Source organism: Ovis aries, chromosome 2 (genome assembly GCF_016772045.2).
Source record: "Ovis aries strain OAR_USU_Benz2616 breed Rambouillet chromosome 2, ARS-UI_Ramb_v3.0, whole genome shotgun sequence".
In the NCBI taxonomy this organism is placed as follows: Eukaryota; Metazoa; Chordata; class Mammalia; order Artiodactyla; family Bovidae; genus Ovis; species Ovis aries.
The window spans coordinates 117925139-117943381 of record NC_056055.1 but is presented as its reverse complement, the minus strand read 5'-3'; the positions used below and the strand labels follow the sequence as shown (position 1 = coordinate 117943381).

General features: G+C 47.9%; 1 protein-coding gene across 2 annotated transcripts in view; it reads left to right on the top strand.

Annotated features, from left to right (window-relative positions):
• Positions 1-18243, top strand: part of MYO7B (myosin VIIB) — a 97347-nt gene that overhangs the window by 31848 nt on the left and 47256 nt on the right. Inside the window, exons 6-12 of one of the 2 annotated variants that reach the window (XM_027964673.2) lie at positions 6143-6264; positions 7248-7390; positions 9582-9695; positions 10983-11136; positions 13914-13990; positions 15420-15539; positions 15832-15974. In XM_027964673.2, the coding sequence (XP_027820474.1) occupies positions 6143-6264; positions 7248-7390; positions 9582-9695; positions 10983-11136; positions 13914-13990; positions 15420-15539; positions 15832-15974 (873 nt within the window). Of the gene's footprint in view, positions 1-6142; positions 6265-7247; positions 7391-9581; positions 9696-10735; positions 10780-10982; positions 11137-13913; positions 13991-15419; positions 15540-15831; positions 15975-18243 lie in introns of those variants that run through there. The other variant, XM_060411074.1, reaches the window with a different exon arrangement.

Genomic DNA, 18243 nt, shown 5'->3' with positions numbered 1-18243 from the left:
ACATTGACTTCTTTTACACCCCTATTACTTGGTCAAATGTGTGATTATTTTACGTGAGCTTCAAGACATTTATATGTTCTCTGGTAGTTCAAGAGTCTATAAATAATTATTAGTTTAAGTTTATCAGTGCTTTTTATATGCTTTAGATTTCTGATAAAAAATGTTTTAAAACCTCCTTTTAGTTTCCACAAAGTTGGCTTTGTGTATTTGGAGGCTGTGTTTTTAGGTGCATACACATTTGTGATATTGATATTCTGGGAATGGTTTCTATTATTATGTAATGCCCTATTTTTTCTATGAATGCTTTTTTCCTTGTTATATTTTGTAGTAATATTTTGGCTATTTTTTTTTATTATTTGTTTTTTTTCCCAAACTCTGTGTGAGCACAGTGTGTATTTTGGGTATTCTTTCTGATTACTATTTTACGGCATATATTAATGCTTTTTTTCTTCCAGTTTTATTGAGATCTAATCGACATACAGTTAACAATAAGTTAAGTTTTGACATACAGTTAATTATAAGTTAAGTTTTAGGTGTATAGCATAAATAATTGACATACGTCATGGAATGATTATCACAAGAAGTTTAGTGAGCATCCATCATCTTTTACAGATACAAAATTAAAGAAACAGGAAAAAAAAAGTGTTTTTCCCTGTGATGAGAATTCAGGATTTGCTCTCCTAACAGCTTTCACATGTGACGCCCAGCAGTGCTAAGTACATTGATCCTGTTGTGCTCTGCGTGATAGATGCTGGGGACGCCCAGCAGTGCTAAGTACATTGGCCCTGTTGTGCTCTGCGTGATAGATGCTGGGTAGAGTATTTTGTGTTGCATGTTTCCCCTTTCACTACTTTAAATATATTGTGCAGCTCCCTCTGGCCTGCAGACTTTCTGCTGAAAAGTCAGCTGAGAGCCTTTTAGGAGTTCCCTTGTATGTCACTTACTGTTTTCCTCTTGCTGCTTTTAACATTTTCCCTTTGTCTTTAATTTTTGCCGCTTTGCAGTTTGTTTTGGTTGGGTCCTCACTGGTTGATCTTGATCGGGACTCTCTGTGCTTCTGTACTTGGATGTCTGTTTCCTTTCTCAGGCTGGGAAAATTTTTAGCTATTACGCCTTCGAATATGTTCTCTGCCCCCTTCCTCTCCCTCGTCTCCTTCTGGGACCCCTATAAAGTGAACGTTAGTATCCTTGATGTTGTTCCAGGAGTCTCTTAACCTGTCCTCATTTCTTTTCATTCTCTTTTTTCTGTTGAGCATCAGTGAATTCCACGGCAGTTTCAGCTTGCTGATCCATTTCTATGTATCATCTGATCTACTGCTGTTTCCTTCTCTTGTATTTTTCAATTTGGTTATTGTATTCCTCAGCTCTGTTTGGTTCTTCTTTATATACTCTAACTCTCTGTTAAACTTCTTACTGTCTTCATGCATTTTTCTGAGTTCTTTGAGCATCTTTACAATTATTGCCTTGAGCTGGGTCTCAGGCAGATATTTGTACCCACTTTACTTAGCTCCTCTGGAATTTTTCCTTGTTCTTCTGTTTGGAACGCATTCCTCTGCTGCCTCCTTTTGCCTAATTTGATACTTTTATTTCTATGTATCTGTTAGGTTGGTTACAATTCCTGACTTTGGAGAAGAGGCCTTTTTCAGTTCGGTTCAGTCCGTCAGTCGTGTCTGACTCTTTGCGACCCCATGAATCGCAGCACGCCAGGCCTCCCTGTCCATCACCAACTCCCGGAGTTCACTCAGACTCACGTCCATCGAGTCAGTGATGCCATCCAGCCATCTCATCCTCTGTCGTCCCTTTCTCCTCCTGCCCCCAATCCCTCCCAGCATCAGAGTCTTTTCCAATGAGTCAACTCTTCGCATGAGAGGCCTTTTTAGGAGACAGCATACTCCCCTCTGATCACCAGAGCTCTACGCTCTGGCAGTACCCCTTGTGTGAGCGGCTTGGGTCATCCACTGTGGTGGGCTGACTACCGAAGGTAGTCTAGTAGGTGTAACTGGGCCCTGGTCCAGTTTGCTGCCAGGCCCTGCCTCAAATGAAGGCTACTGACAGCCGGTGAGGCCTTATCACAGGCTGCAGGCTGCGGGAACTTGAGGGGTCCTAGGGCTAGTGGTGAGCAGGGCAGGGTTCTGGAATGGGTGGTGGCAGGCCTGGGAATCCCAGACCCAGTGTTGGCCCGCTGATGGGCGGGGCCAGCCCCTGACATGGCTAGCTGCAGGGTCTGGCATGTCCCAAATCCAGCTTTGGCCTGTTGGCGAGCAGGGCTGTGCCTTGGGGTGTCCTGGAGCAAATGCTGGCTCACAGTGGGCAGAGCTGGGCTTCCAAGCTGTCTCAGCGCTGGTGTCAACCTGCTGGTAGGCAGGATCCAGGGGTTTTCAAGGTTGGTGTTGGCCTGATTGCAGGTGGGGACTGGAGTCCAGGGGGTTCTGAGGGTAGTGCCAGCTCACTGGTGGGTGAGGCTGTGTTCTGGGTCCTCTAGTGGACAGAGCCAGGTCCTGTCCAATGGTGCGCTCTGGGGCCCTTAAGGCAGCAGGCCTGCTATGGGTGGAGCTGTGTCCTGGCCCTGCTCATTGCTTGGCATGTGGTGTCCCAGTACTGGGACCAACAGGCTGGTGGGCAGGGCTGAATCCAGGCTGAATAAGCTAGAGGGGGGATTCCACGCTGGCACTCGTGAGCACCAGGGTCCAGGAGCAACAAGCTCCACAAAAAGGCTGCCCCAGTGTCTGTGTCCCAGGGCGAGCTGCGGTTGCCTCTCATCTCCAGGAGACTCACTAGGATCAGCAGGCAGGTCTGACCCAGGCTCCTTTCAGACCACTGCTTCTGCCCTGGGTCCTGGAGCATGTGAGATTTTATGTACACCATTTACAAGTGGACTCTCCATTTCCCACAGCCCTCTGGCTGACCCTCAAAGCTTCCCCACTCCTTGGGGAGAACCTGTGTGGTTGTGCTTCTTCTCGCATCTGTGGGTCACCTACCGGGGGTCTGTGTCTCGACTATACCACATCTCTGCTCCTCCTCCGACTGTCTCCTTGTGGTTCCTTCTTTTTGGCTGTTGTTTTTATTTGTTTAAGTTGATATCTTTTGACTGTGAATTAAATATATTTTATCCTTTAAACATGACGCCGTTTAACATTTAGCCCTGAGACAATGAAGTAAACATCTTTTGTTTGTTTTTTTGTTGCTGTTGTTTTTGGTTTTTTAACTTTCTTGGAGTATAGCTGACTTACAGTGTTGTGTTAGTTCCAGGTATACAGCAAAGTAATTCATATATATATATCTCCATTCTTTTTCAGATTCTTTTCTCATATAGGTTATCATAGAATACTGAGTAAAGTTCCCTGTGCTATGGTTCTTTCTTTACGTGTTATTTTTTGTCATCAATAATTTCTCTGTAAATAGCTGTAACTTTGATGTGCCCATGGGAGGAGGTGGGCTCTGGGTCTTTATACATCACCATCTTGGCTAGTCCATGACCATAAGTAATATTTAAAACTGTTTTTCATATTTCACTATTATTAAATTAATATATATATTCGCCATGAAGATTTCCAAAATTTTCAGAAAAATAAATATCCTCAGAAAAAAATTGCTAGACATTTCTGGAAGAAAAGTCTTCCTCCACTCTCTTGGATCAGTTCAATTCAGTTCAGTTGCTCAGTCGTGTCTGACTCTTTGTGACCCCATGAACCGCAGCATGCCAGGCCTCCCTGTCCATCACCAACTCCTGGAGTCCACCCAAACCCATGTCCATTGAGTTGGTGGTGCCATCCAACCATCTCATCCTCTGTCATCCCCTTCTCCTCCTGCCCTCAATCTTTCCCAGAATCAGGGTCTTTTCAAATGAGTCAGCTCCTCACATCAGGTGGCCAAAGTATTGGAATTTCAGCTTCAACATCAGACCTTCCAATGAACACCCAGGACTGATCTCCTTTAGGATGGACTGATTGGATCTCCTTGTAGTCCAAGGGACTCTCAAGAGTCTTCTCCAACACCATAGTTCAAAAGCATCAATTCTTCGGCGCTCAGCTTTCTTTAGAGTCCAACTCTCACATCCATACATGACCACTGGAAAAATCATAGCCTTGACTAGATGGACCTTTGTTGCCAAAGTAATGTCTCTGCTTTTTAATATGCTGTCTAGGCTGGTCATAACTTTCCTTCCAAGTAGCAAGCGTCTTTTAATTTCATGGCTGGAGTCACCATCTGCAGCTTTCTTGGGTAAACTTTACTTAACAGTACCTACATTTGCCACTTCGCTTAACTAGTAAGCATTGCTCATGTTCCTGCTCTGTGCAGACCTGGATTAAGGGGCTGCGCAATATTCTCTGACTAGATGGACCATAATTTCCCACATTTATGTTACTTCCAATGTTCCACAATTGCAATGACAAAAAAAAAAAAAATGCTTTAAAGAGCAGGAAGCATTTGTGGAGAAAGCTTTTTCTGATTTTAAGATTCTTTCTTTAGACTAAATGAAAGTGAAAGTGAAGTCGCTCAGTCGTGTCTGACTCTTCGAGACCCCATGGACTGCAGCCCACCAGGCTCCTCTGTCCATGGGATTTTCCAGGCAAGAGTACTGGAGTGGGGTGCCATTGCCTTCTCCACCTGTAATTTCTCTTTCATGAGGGGCCATTGCTCTGTCCAAATAGGCTCGTCATTTTTCCAAGTTATTTTAATAATTGTATTGTTTGTTAAATGAGCAGTGGCCCCCAGGGAAAATGTGGAATGTATATCTGAGCTTGCCATATCTTATATCTTTTTATTAAAAGCATATATCTTACTTTTCCTTAGCAACTATGAAGTGTCATGTATATTAGCACTTTATAGATTGGTGAATATGTTTATTATATCATATTATAATATACATTTATTATATCATATTATAATATATTTATTATATATAAATATATATAGTTATATATCAATATATTATACATTATATAATATATTTATTAATAGTTTAAAATCTCTTTAGTTTTTCTGTAAGAAAAACTTTTTGTAAGAGGAAGTTAATGTTTAGTAATTAATGTTTTAAAATCTTATTTTATTTGGAAATGACCTAGCTATTCAATAAACTTTTATTATTTAGTTTAGTACAACTGTAGAAATTTAAGTTATCCCAATCTTAAGATATTATTTTAGATTATAATAACAGATTGTTCTATTAAAAATATAATTTTTTTAAAGGATGCTTTACATGTGGAAATAAGAACCATTTAAAAAGGGATTGCCCTAAGAAAGCTAAAAAAAAAAAGGAAAAAATAAAAATAAAAAACCTCCCAAAACCTGCCCTCGCTGCCGTAGAGAAATACATTGGGCCAAAGACTGTAAGTCTAAATTTGATGTTGAAGGAAAACCTATTCCAGGAAACTCCAAGCAGGGACTCCCCCAGGTCCCCTTCAACAAAAACCTGGGGCAAATTCCATCTTTTACCTGAGACCCTCAACATCTGGCAGTGCTGCCGTCAATATACCAGGTTTGTTTTTAGATAATATGAAGTTAATGAGCTCTATTTAAATTCAAACTCATGTGAACTAAAAAAGAAAAAATCAATATTAAATATAATGTTTATTTAAATATAAATATAACTTAAATATAATTGTTTGCTAATCTAATTAAGACATGTCTTAAGTTATCAACATTATATAATACTTTTATTATGTCTAGGTTTAAGGGAAACTAAATTTGTCAACAAAAAGGTAACTCTTTAGACTAAAGGCAGGATAATTTTGAAGGGGCTTGCAACTATGCCAGGTTGCTTTCCCAAAGGACTGACGCCATTTCCCTCCTGTCCAGCATGGGCTTGCTGCTCACAGAGACAATGTTACATCAGGGCATGGCATCACCCAGTCTCATTCATTCATCTACGGTGACTGAACACTGAGCCAGTGACCCTGGGATGAACCAGATATGAGCAGGACTGTGCAGCTGAGCAGAGAAGAAAAGATGAACACACCAATGACTAGCACAAAGTTAGCAGGGGATGTCAGGGCGAACGCAGTGCGACCTCTTCACAGGGAGAGAGCGTCTTTGTTCAGAATGGCCCAGAAAGTGGACCTGTGGTGGGTTTGCAGGAGAGTCAAGAGATGGTGAAAAATAGTTGTTTCATTGACTGACGTACCTGTACGCCTCTTTGCAGTGGCGAGTCTGGGGCAGGGAAAACAGAGACCACCAAGCTCATCCTGCAGTTCCTGGCCACCATCAGCGGCCAGCATTCGTGGATTGAGCAGCAGGTCCTGGAAGCCAACCCCATCCTGGAAGGTAAGCAGCCACCCACCAGACCAGCCTCCTTCCCAGGCTCTGCAGGCTGGTGACTTCCTGCCAGGCGGTGCTCCTGGGGAAGAAGGATAGGGTAAGCCATAAACTTTCAGCAACTTCTCAGGATTCCCCAGGACACGAAAGACAAGGATGGGGTGGATGGCAGTGTGGCGGCTGCCAGGAAGCACAGAAAAGAAAGACTGATGACCTGATTAGCTTTCACAGGTGTGTTTTCCATACACGGGATCTTAAGCGTTCCTTTAGAAAAGAATCCAAGATAAAATCAATTTGGGAAATTCTGGGATTGGATTATTGATACACAGAAGGATCCCAAATGTATTATGCTAGTAAAAGTAGCCAGACCCTCAATTTTTTTCATTTACCATACAAGTGAGGATGTGTGCACAAAAGGATCTTTCTTTATGCATCCACATCATCAAACAGCTCTATGGAATGCACTCCAGGCCATACTGCAACCCAAATGCCATCTGGGCTAACCTCCATGCCCGGGCTTATGCCAGCTCTTGTCACTCTCCTTGCAAGCCAGCCCTCTCTAGCCTAGTCTCTACCCCGCAGCCTGAGCTATCTTTCTCAAATGCACCCAAACTTCCTCAGGAGGCTTTCTGCTTCCCTCATTGCCCCGGGACTAATTCCGAACTTCTTAGCTTCACGTTCAAGGTTCTTCGCTACTTGGCCCCACCTGGGAATGGTTCCATCCGTCTTCCTCTGCTTTTCTCCTGTATCCTATGGTGCAGCCGAATTTCCCTTCCTGAAAGCACACTTCATGCTTTCTGACCTCCTAACCTTTAGCTGCACTTGACTTCCTCTTAGCAAACCCTTGGCCGCCACTGCTGTCTGGTGTGAGCCTACCCATCCTTCAGTTCTGGACTTAGCTACCTCCTTTGAGAAACCTTCCCAGAAAATCTCACTAAAAGTAAAATTTCTATTCTCTGCTCCCATCGTGGGCATCATCCTCTGGCCCGTAGCCTTTGGAAATGCCAAGACAATCCGAAATGACAACTCAAGCCGCTTCGGGAAGTACATTGACATCTACTTCAACTCCAGTGGGGTGATCGAGGGGGCGCGCATCGAGCAGTTTCTCCTGGAGAAATCCCGGGTCTGCCGGCAGGTAAGGCCTACTACCCTGGTCCTGGGGAACCTCCCCTTGCCCCAGGATGGGAGTCCGGGGATTGGGGAGGCTTCCAAGAGAGTTCCTTTCCGTCGCTCTCCATACCTCTCTCCCTCCTCCCGGGACCCCCACAGGCCTTGTCTCACTGCCATCGAACCCTGGCCTGAGATGGGCCAGGGACCCCTAGAATTGGGCAATGATGGTTCTTCCCCAATATTCAAGGAAATGATAGGGCTTTCTGTTTTGAATTTTCCATCTATATAATTGTTTTCATTATTTGGTGCTTACTACTCCTCACCTCTATTAGAATTAATTCTGAGGCCAGGTAAGTCCTCAACTGGGGGTGGGTGTTTCTTCAGATGCATTGGGGGCCCTGTCAGAAGGACCTAGATGACACTGTCCAGAAGACCCCCTGGCCAGGAAGTGAGGTGGCATATGGTTTGTGTCGTCACGTGGGGCCTCGTACTCACAAGGGCCCCACATTTGGTTTAGTGCTCTGTTGCCACCATCTTGAAATTCTTAATAACTTTTTAGAGAGACTCTCCATGTTTTCAGTTTGCACTGTGCCCCACAGATCAAGTAGACAGTCCTGGCTGACAAAGACCCCAAAGCATGACAGCCACATCAGCAGAGTTAACAGAGCCTTGTTGAGGGTAGGATACTCCTCTCATGTAACGGTATAACCCCTAACATGCGTGCGTGCGTGCTCATGAAGTTTCAGAATGGGGCCATGCCACTGAAGGGGCTGGAGATGTGTATGAGAACAGACACCTGGACACTGTCGCAAGCTGAAGAAGGAAGCTCACCTTTAGTGACCCCTGCCTGATGCCAGGTGTTTCCCCCATGTTATCTCATTAGATCTTCACAACAACCACGGAGACAGGTCTCTTTGTCCCCATTGTATGGATGAGGAAACCAAGTCCAGGGTTACTTACCTAGGTCCCAGAAGGTAGTAGAAGGTAGAATCTCTCTGACTCCAAAGTTTGCCCTTTCCAGAAGCTTATAGTTCTTCACATAGTGGTTGGTGAATTCATAGAACTTGGTCCTCATAGAGGCATCCCAGAATGAACAGGAGACTTCTAAAGCAGATCAGAGACAAGTCCGATCCATGATAAGATTAAAAATTTTGTGGGGATGGGGGTTGGGGAAGGGACTTCCCTTGTGGTCCAGAGATTGGGACTTCATCTTCCAATACAGGGCATGCAGGTTTGATCCCAGGTCAGAGAGCTTAGATCCCACATGCCTCGGGGCCAGAAAACATATAACAGAAGCGATATTGTAACAAATTCAATATTTTTAAAACAGTCCACGTCAAAAATTTTGGGGGGGCATGTAAGTGGGATCGCAGAGGTGGACACGACTGAAGCAATGGAGCATGCGTGCACTCTCAGTAAATGTACCAGTGATGTATAGAAAGGACATCTGATGGTTCTCAGTAAATGTACCAGTGATGTGTAGAAAGGACATCTGATGGTTCTGAGGAAGAAGAGGTCGTTTGAGGAGTGGGAAGGCAGGGGGAAGAGGAACTCCCCCTTTAACACTCTATACTTGGAATTGCCTGAATTTATGAGCACAGAGATGTGCTCATAAATAATGTTTAAAAATGCAGAAGACCCAGCTAGGTAAACCTGTGGAAGTCAGGTCCCCAGGGGTCACGAGCTGATAGGAAGCCTTCGTTGCTGTTATTGTTGCTCAGTTGCTAAGTCGACCCCATGAGGCTCCTCTGTCCATGGGATTTCCCCAGCAAGAATACTGAGTGGGTTGCCATTTCCTTCTCTAGGGGATCTTCCTGCAGGATCAAATCTGTGTCTCCCACATCTCTTGCATTAGCAGATGGATTCTTTTGCCACTGAGCCACCAGGGAAGGCTTTCCCTAGACTGTAGAGCTGGGAATTCTGAGTCAGAGAGCCTGGATGTGAATCCTGACACCTTGCTTTGCCTATGACTCTGGACTGCGGGGGCAGTCAGGCTACAGGGAAGTGCCAGGGAGTGACGCTCTGCACGGAGCTGTCAGGATGAACTGGCCGTGGGTGAGGCCAGCGACCAGGCGTGCTCATCCCTTGGGTCAATGCCGAGCTCTACTGGCTGGGGAGCAGGGAGACTGGGACAGGGCTGAGGCCAGGAGACAGTTCTGAGGACCCGGAGCCTCAGGGAAGCTGCTTACGAGCTCCTGGAACTCCCTCCCTGCCAGGCCCCGGAGGAGCGGAACTACCACATCTTCTATTGCATGCTTATGGGGATGAGCGCCGAGGAGAAGAAGCTGCTGGGCCTGGGGACGCCCTCGGAGTACCACTACCTCACCATGGTGAGGCCTCCGCCCCCTCCCCGACCCTCCTCCCCTCTCCCTTCCTGCCCCTCCCCTCCTCCCCATCCCACCTCTCCCTGCCCTGCCTCTTACAATGAGGAAGTAAGAAGGGCCAGTTCTTGCTCAACACTGGTTTACAGCCTCATAAAAGCCCAGACCCTGGGCGGGGACTGGGGGCTCCCTTTCCCCTTCTCCACTCCACCCTTCTGTGTTTGGCATCCACTTTACAACCAGCAGAGGATTACTCCTGGCCATGAGAGTCCTACCCTTGCGCGTGCGCTTCCTTGTTTTCTGCAGAGCCTGTAGTCCTGCCCCACAAGCCTCACCTTCCTTTGGTCCTAATGGACAGAAGGCTCCTGGCCACCCCGTAGCTCGCCCCTCATTTCATCCCAGTCACCGTCCTCCTAGGTGCCCCTAGAACTTGAACTCCAGGAGAGCAGAGGCCTTGCTCGGTTGTGTCCCCATGCCCGGAGCATTGCCATACAAGCAGCCTCACAAGTTGGGCTTGCACTGTTGACAAGAGAATGAATGAGATCCGCCTCTTGACGCTCTCTCGTGCCTAGCCCCTGTCTCGCCTGTCTCTGCCTGAGGCCTTCATCATCTCTTGCCTAGACCATGGTGCTGCTTTCCTACTGAGTGCCCCCTCTCCCCAGACTTGAGCCTGAATCTATCATCCACCCCACAGATCTCCCATACAGGGCGCCTGACAGACCATATTCCTGGTCACAGCTCTTTGGAAGTTCCTTGTGGCTCCTTGGCAAGGTTTCCAAGTCCCTCCAGATCCCACCATCTGCCAACCTCTCTTCCTCCACATGACCCCAGCCTCTTTGCAACCTTCCTGCCTCTCATCTCACAGCCTAACTCAAGCTGATACCTGCCAAAACCCTATGCCACTATAAAGCTCAACCTGTGGAACCAGCTCAGGTGCCTCCTCCAGGAAGCCTTTCCCCGGTTTCCAGGAGGGCTGGCCAAGCCCCCTTTTGTCTCAGCATCTGTAAAAGCCTATGACATAATCTTTCTGCCCCCTCTCCTGGATGCAGCGGCACGCAGAGCAGGGCCAGCTCTCTCCATTAATGAACTCCCAGTAAGTACCTCACCATAATCCTGCCTTTGGAAATACCTTTGTGTATTTTATAAGCTTGGTCCTCCAGGTGGTCCCATGGCATCCACCCAGAGCCAGTGAAGTATCACTTACTAGGGGCCTCTGGCTGAGTCCCTGATATATCCTTGCCTTGCTGGCCCTACAATGGAGAAGGCCCCCAAAAGCTGATGTGTTCAATCTTTCAGGGGAACTGTACTTCCTGTGAGGGGCTCAATGACGCCAAGGACTATGCCCATGTCCGCTCGGCCATGAAGATACTCATGTTCTCTGACTCTGAGAACTGGGACCTCAGCAAGCTGCTGGCCACTATTCTCCACCTGGGGAATGTGGAGTTCATGGGTAATGCTGTTTCCACCCAAAGTACACCCCCTGGGGAGGAAGAATGGGGACTAGAGGAGGAAGAAATCCCTGTGGGATCGCATCCAAAGGGCCCATCAAAGTCACAATGTGTTGGAAAGGTACATTAGGAATTTTAGCCGTAATTTTGGAGGTCTTGTGGAGTTAGGGGGAAGATGCCAAAGTTTAGGGCCCTCCAAAGGTGAAGACATTGATCAATCATCCCCAACTTTTGGCTGGAAACCCAAAGGGTAAACAAAGCCTTGCACGAACTTTGAGTAAGCAAAGCCAGGCATGAACTTGCAAGCCATTTCTAAACATCCAGTTGGTCTGGAGACTCAAGGGTCCGGGACTGTTCTGTTAGTGCCCCAAGCGCCTGACAGCAATTACTGACCATCCTCTCTGGAAGAAAGCAACATCAACTTAGATTACAAATTATTCCTTTAAACAGTTTCAAACACAACATCCAGCATGCATCCAAAAATAAATAGGAACAAGGAAATGAGATATTATGAGCAAGGACCAGCACTCATAATAGACAATAAAAACAGAGCCACAAAGGCTTCAGAGATTGGGATAGCTGAGCACAGACCACAAAGTACCTATGCTTGTTATATTCAAGAAAGAAAAAGCCAAGCTTGAAAGTTTAGACAGGGAACTGGAAAGTATAAAAAAGTGACATAACAGATTTTAAAGTGAACCACATCAAAATTCTAAAGTTAAAAAAGTTAAAACCAAAATGAACTCTATGGATGAGTTTAACCTCCAGTTTTATAATGTGAAAAAGGAGAAAAAGTCAGAAAAAAACCTGTGTGTACAGCACAGAAAGACAAAAAAGATGGAAAATATAAAAGACAAAATAGGAGACCTAGAAGATAACAGTGAGAAGATATAGTATACATTTAATTAGAGTTCTGAAGGGAAAGAGAAACTGTGTGTGCTGCATGGAAAAAGAAAAAAGATGGAAAATAGGAACTTCCCTAGAGGTCCAGTGGCTAAGACTCCACGTTACCAATCCAGGGTTTCCAGGTTCGATCCTGGGTCAGAGAACTAGATCTCACATGCTGCAACTAAAGGACCCGAATGCCACAACAAAGACCCAACGCAGCCAAATAATAAACAAGCAAATATTTTTTAAAAGGTGGAAAGAGTAAAGGACGGAGTAGGAGCCCTCAAAGATAGAGTGAGAGGATGTAGAACACATTCAATCAGAGTTCTAAAGGGAAAGAGAGGGTTGGGACCGAAGCACTTGAAGATTATGGCTGGCTCTAGATCCAAGGAAAGACACCGACTCACACAGCAGTGGGGAAAAGACAGACTTTTCAATGAACTGTTCCAGAGCGACTGGGTATTCATGTAGAAAACAAGAACCACTGTCTCAGATCATATAAGGAAATCTACTCCAGCAAGCTGTAGCTGGCTGACCAAACGGCACTTCTGCTGGTAAACAGTGGGTGCTGACAAGCAGGGGGCATCAGGACATGGAACACCATCAAATGGGACGTTGAGGAAATGAAACCAGGCAGAAGAATGCAGAGAGCTCACACACACAATTTAAACACAGATAAAATTAAATGCTACAGGGCTTCGCTGGTGGCTCAGCCGTAAAGAATCTGCCTGCCAAAGCAGGAGACGTGGGTTCGATCCCTGATCTGGGAAGATCCCACATGCTGCGGGGCAACTAAGCTACAACTGTCGAGCCTGTGCCCTAAAGCCCAGGAACCTCAGCAAGAGAAGCCACGCCCTGCAACTAGAGAGTAGCCTCCCCTCCCTGCAATTAGAAAGAGAGCCAGTGCAGCGCCCAAGACCCGGCGCAGCAAAAAGTAGATAAAGAAACATTTTTTTAAAAAATTAAATGCTACAAGGGAACGCAGGTAGTTAGATGACACACAAGTAAACGGGTAAAATTAAATGCAGCTTAGTGGTTAAATCAGTGAGGGACAAGGAGGCCTGGCATGTTGTAGTCCATGGGGTCACAGTCAGACTCAACTGAACAACTGAACAGCAACAGGGATTAACATATAGGTAGTAAAAAGATAAGCAAAAACCAAGGAAGTGGTTTCTGTGGTGGTCAGGAGAATACCGCCTTCGGTAGAGGAACTGGTCTGAGCCGGAAAGGTCGTGGGAGGCCCCGGCTGTTTGTGAAGCTCTGGGTTTGGCTTTAGCGGTTGCTTTACAATGTTGACATAATAATTATCCATTATAACATACATTTGGGTTTTATGCATTTCTTATCCATACGGGTTAGTTTACAATTTTTAAGTCTAAAGAAGAAAAGAAATGACAGAAACAGCTTTCTTCCCTCCCTGCAGCTCAGCGGCCCTAAAGGGAGGGACTCAAAGGGGAGGGATTGAACCAGGAGCTGGGTCTGGAGACTTGCCGCGGAGCTGGGCCCTGCTTCATCCTTTGCTGAATGAATGAGGACACCTAGGTTTCCAAGGACAGCAGAGTGGACGGAAGGAGACCAACGGGCCTTCCTCTCCCTTGATAGACCTCACCCGCCCCACCGGCACCAGACTTCTCCCTCCAACAGTGTCAGACTCCCCTTTGAGTCAGGATCTCAGTCTGGGCAGCAGGGGACATACCCTGTGAACAGTGGTTAGAAGCAAAGTGTTGATAGTCCCCAGAGAGGCCCCGGCGCTCAGAGGGGGCCTGGGAGAGGCGGTGCCTGGCGCCCAGGATGGCTGCCTCTGAGCCACGCGTCTGGGACAGCCTCCCGGGGCCTCTGTCCCATGCCTTCAGGCCACTTTGCCTCTCAGGGCCATTGCTTCTCTCTGCAGCTGCAGTCTTTGAGAACCTGGACTCCTGTGACGTGATGGAGACCCCCGCCTTTCCCACCGTGATGAAGTTACTGGAGGTAACTCTGCTCTTCTGTCCGCCAGCCTCCTTTTTTTGTGAGCAGCCCCAGGGCCTGGGCTGGCAGCCCTTCCCAGTCTCCAGTTCCTGCCTCCCAGGTTCTGGCTCACCCTCTCCCCTCCAACTCCCCTGTGGAGCCCTGCAGGCCCTAGATGTGGGAATCAGGCCCGTGGAGCTAATCATTAACAAAGTCCCGGAACTGATCCCTTTGGCTTGAACATGTGTTTCTTGCCCTTTCCCTGACCTTTTTGCTCTTCCAGAGCCTTTGCTCAACTTTATACCCTACTCATTCCCCAGGTTGTCCCCACTCAACCAATCTGAGGCCTTTACAGCAAGACATCCTCGCCCCATATCCTGGTCCCCAGGGCCTCTCCATGAGCTGTGCTCTTCTGGGCTGATGGAATATACTCAGACCATTCCCCCTGCGTGTTATATTTGTTGTTTTTTGGCTTTGCCACACTGCTGGCCCTGTAGGCATTTAGGCTGTGACCGCTGATACTTGTACTTTTTATATAATTTGCAAAGCAGGAAACTCAGGTTCAATCTCTCGGTCAGGAAGATCCCCTGGGGATGAAAATGGCAACCTACTCCAGTATTCTTGCCTAGAGAATTCCATGGGCACAAGAGCCTGGTGGGTTACCGTCCACGGGGTTGCAAAGAGTTAGCTGGCTGAGAGACCGACACTTTCACTTTCACACGGCGTGTGGGGTCTTAGTTCTCCAGTGAGGGATAGAACCTGTGTCCCTTGCATTGCAAGCACAGAGTCTTAACTGCTGGACCCCCAGGGAGGTTTCCCCTGCACATTATTAAAGAGATCAGATAGAGCCTTGACTTGGAGGACAAGTGATGGGGCTTTGGAATCACACCCCACTAACAGGTTCAGTGGGAAATTAATAGAATCAGAAGGGGAAAAAACCCATCACGTTAGGTAGGCACATTTTGCTGCTAACGTTTTTCATGTGGTTGCAGGGTTCTTAGAAACCCTGGGGATTTGCCAGCCAAGTCGTCTCTGCATGTGGGAAGGACTCCATCCAGACTCCTCTTGTTAACTTGGGCCTCCAGATTCCAGCAGGAGTGCCTTCTGCTGAGGTGTATTCAGATGTCAGTGGCCAGGCCTCAGAGCCCTCCACACCCACTGTTTTCCAGGGTCCACCCGATGGTGGGCCCAGTACCAGGATACCAACACAAGACTGGTCAACCAAGCAGCTAGCATGCTCAGGGCCCACCCAGCTGGCACATCCTTCCCTGACACTGATATCCCTGTTCTCAGACTGACGCTGGACCAGTCCTGCCAGCATCCTGACTCTGGTCCTAGTCACAGGCATCTCCCATCCTCAGGCTTTGGGCATGGGATGTTTGGTCACGAGAGAGCATGTTGGCACCAGGCCCTGCTCTATCAGCTGTGATGCCAGCCCCTACCTGCCTTCCAGGTGAAGGACCAGGCCCTCCGAGACTGTCTGACCAAGCACTCCATCATCATCCGCGGGGAGTTTGTCACCAGGCCCCTGAACATCACTCAGGCTGCAGACCGGAGGGACGCCTTTGTCAAGGTGCAGAGTTGTGGGAGAAGGGGCCTACATTTCTAGGTATTGAGTGTAGCTCCTTGCCTGGTGAGTGGACAGCAGGAAAGGGCAGAGAGCTGGGCAAGTCTTGACTCTGCCAGTCCCCTGTCTGGTGACCATGGGCTGCTAAGACTCTCCAGGGTGGTTTCTCGCCTTAAAGTAGGGGTGATCTCCCTCAGTAGGTCCAGTGTGACTGTGGCCTTTCCAGATAAACTTGGAGAAAGCAGCAGCCTTCCTCTCATGCATCAAAGCCTGTGGGTTCTACCCCATGTCTCTACAGGGCATCTATGGGCATCTCTTCCTGTGGATTGTCAAGAAGATCAATGCGGCTATTTTCACCCCACCTGCCCAGGACCCCAAACATGTGCAAAGGACAATCGGCCTCCTGGACATATTTGGTTTTGAAAACTTCCAGAAAAATAGGTATGGAGGTCCCTGCACCTGCTTTCAGAAATATGAGAGATAAGCTTAGGTCCTCCCTGAGCCAACTGGAGGGCAGCCGTTCCTCCCCAGACTGGCTGGGAGCAGGGCCTCGCCTCCGCTCACAGACGCCAGGGTGAGTCCCTCAGCAAGACTGTGTCCTTCCTCAGTGAGACAGTTCACGCTCATCCCCTGGCATCCACAAGGTGTCTAGAAAAGGCCATATAGCTAAGAGCATCATGAGTTAGGCTGACACTCCAGCATTCATCACCCGTCTCAGGCTATCCACGCTTCTCACAAACTAGAGTGAATTCTCACGTGTGGTTAAGGTGAAAGTGGAAATCAATAACACCAATGTGACTGCATCCTTGGGTGGGCTATCATACTAGGTGATGGGGAAGGCAGGGGATTTGTGGCCCATCCCCAATTTTTCAGTCTGATAAGGGTAAGGTGAGGCAGGACACTTCTGACCCCAGCCTGGAGGCTGAAGAGCTGGAGAAATGAAGCAGGTCAGAAAAGGAATTCCCAGCTAAGACTGCGATGAAGACTGGGGTGGAAGCAGACAGAGGCAGCAAGGGGAGCCAGGCCGTGGAGCTAGCCGAGGGCAGGCGATGCTCTGGGGAAGTACCATCAAAGGGCCAGATGAGGAAACAAGGGCATGGGGACAAGCAAGCAGGAAGCGTCCTCTGCGTGCAACCTAGCTTCCCAAGTGAGCCTGGCTCATTTAACGCACTGGTGAGACAGAGCCCAGGCCTGGTTTTGTTACCAAATGGAATTCAGATCTGCTCACCCAAAGTGCACCAAAGCCAGTCTACTGACACCGGGCTGTGGTGAAGCAAAGCACAGCACTTACCCGAACTGCCTTCTGCAAGGGTGCACCAAGTACTCTTGTCAACTGCAAAAAAGTGCATGACCTAAAAGTTGAGACTTATGTTTTATTCAGCAGACATTCCTAGAACCTCAAGCCCAGGAGACAGCATCTCAAATAATTCTGAGAAAAATGCTCCGAGGAGGCGAGGGTGGAGCCAGGATATATAGGAGTTTTTTGCAACAAAGGGCAGGTAGAACATCAAAAGATTATTGTTAATAAAAGAAAACTAGATATCTGAAGTTAAGGTATTTAGCGCTTTTCTGTGCATGGAAAGATGCAAGAGTCTGGGTTCACTGAAATCGTCCCTTTGAAATGAATCTCAGATTTCTGGGGCCAGCACTCTGTGTTTGCACATCCTGAGTTTCTTCAAGCTGTACTGTTGTGAGTGGCTGCAATCTGACGGGCTTCCCTACTGGCTCAACAGTAAAGACTCTGCCTGCATGCAGGAGACGGGGGTTCAATTCCTGGGCCAGGAAGATCCCCTAGAGGAGGAAATGGCAACCCACTCCAGTATTCTTGCCTGGAAAATCCCATGGACAGAGGAGCCTGGCGGGCTGCAGGCCAAAGGATCTCAAAGAGTTGGGCGTGACTGAGTGGCTGAGCGCAGAGGCAGTCTGACGACTGCTGGCTGGCCAGTGTTCCTGGTCTCCATCCTGAGTTCCCTCAGGGCTCATTGTCAGGGGTGGCTACAATCGCTGATGGCTACCACATCACTCCACACTGGCCAGGCAGTGTGTTAACTCTCTTGGGTTAACAGACCTGAACAACCAGCCTGAGGAACCATAAGGTTTGCACAAACGGGCAACCCATCCTGAGGAAGAAATGCCTAAGTGAGACCCAAAGTGAAAGAAAGTGAAGTGAAGTCGCTCAGTCGTGTCCGACTCTGTGCGACCCCATGGACTGCAGCCCACCAGGCTCCTCCGCCCGTGGGGTTCTCCAGGCAGAATACTGGAGTGGCTTGCCATTTCCTTCTCCAGGGGATCTTCCCGACCCAAGGACTGAACCCAGGTCTCCCGCATTGCAGGCAGACGCTTTAACCTCTGAGCCACCAGGGGTGGCTGAACCAAAAGAGCAGGTCAGAGAAAGGAGGGTCTCGCATGTGTGAAGACTTAGAATTAGAGAAGGGCAGGCTGCCCTGTTGGAGAAGGAGGTGGCAACTCACTCCAGTATTCTTGCATGGAGAATTCCATGGACAAGAGGAGCCTAGCAGGCTACAGTCCATGGGGTCACAGAGAGTCGGACATGGCTAACTGACTATCACTCACAGAGTCCCCTGCGTCCATTCCCTGGCAGTGTTGGGCAGGCTTTCCACTGTGTCATTGTCTGTCTGGATCCTGAAAATAATGGGAGCTCAGGTCCACAAGGATTCAAAGCAGGGGGAGAGCAGGGTGGGGTGGGGAT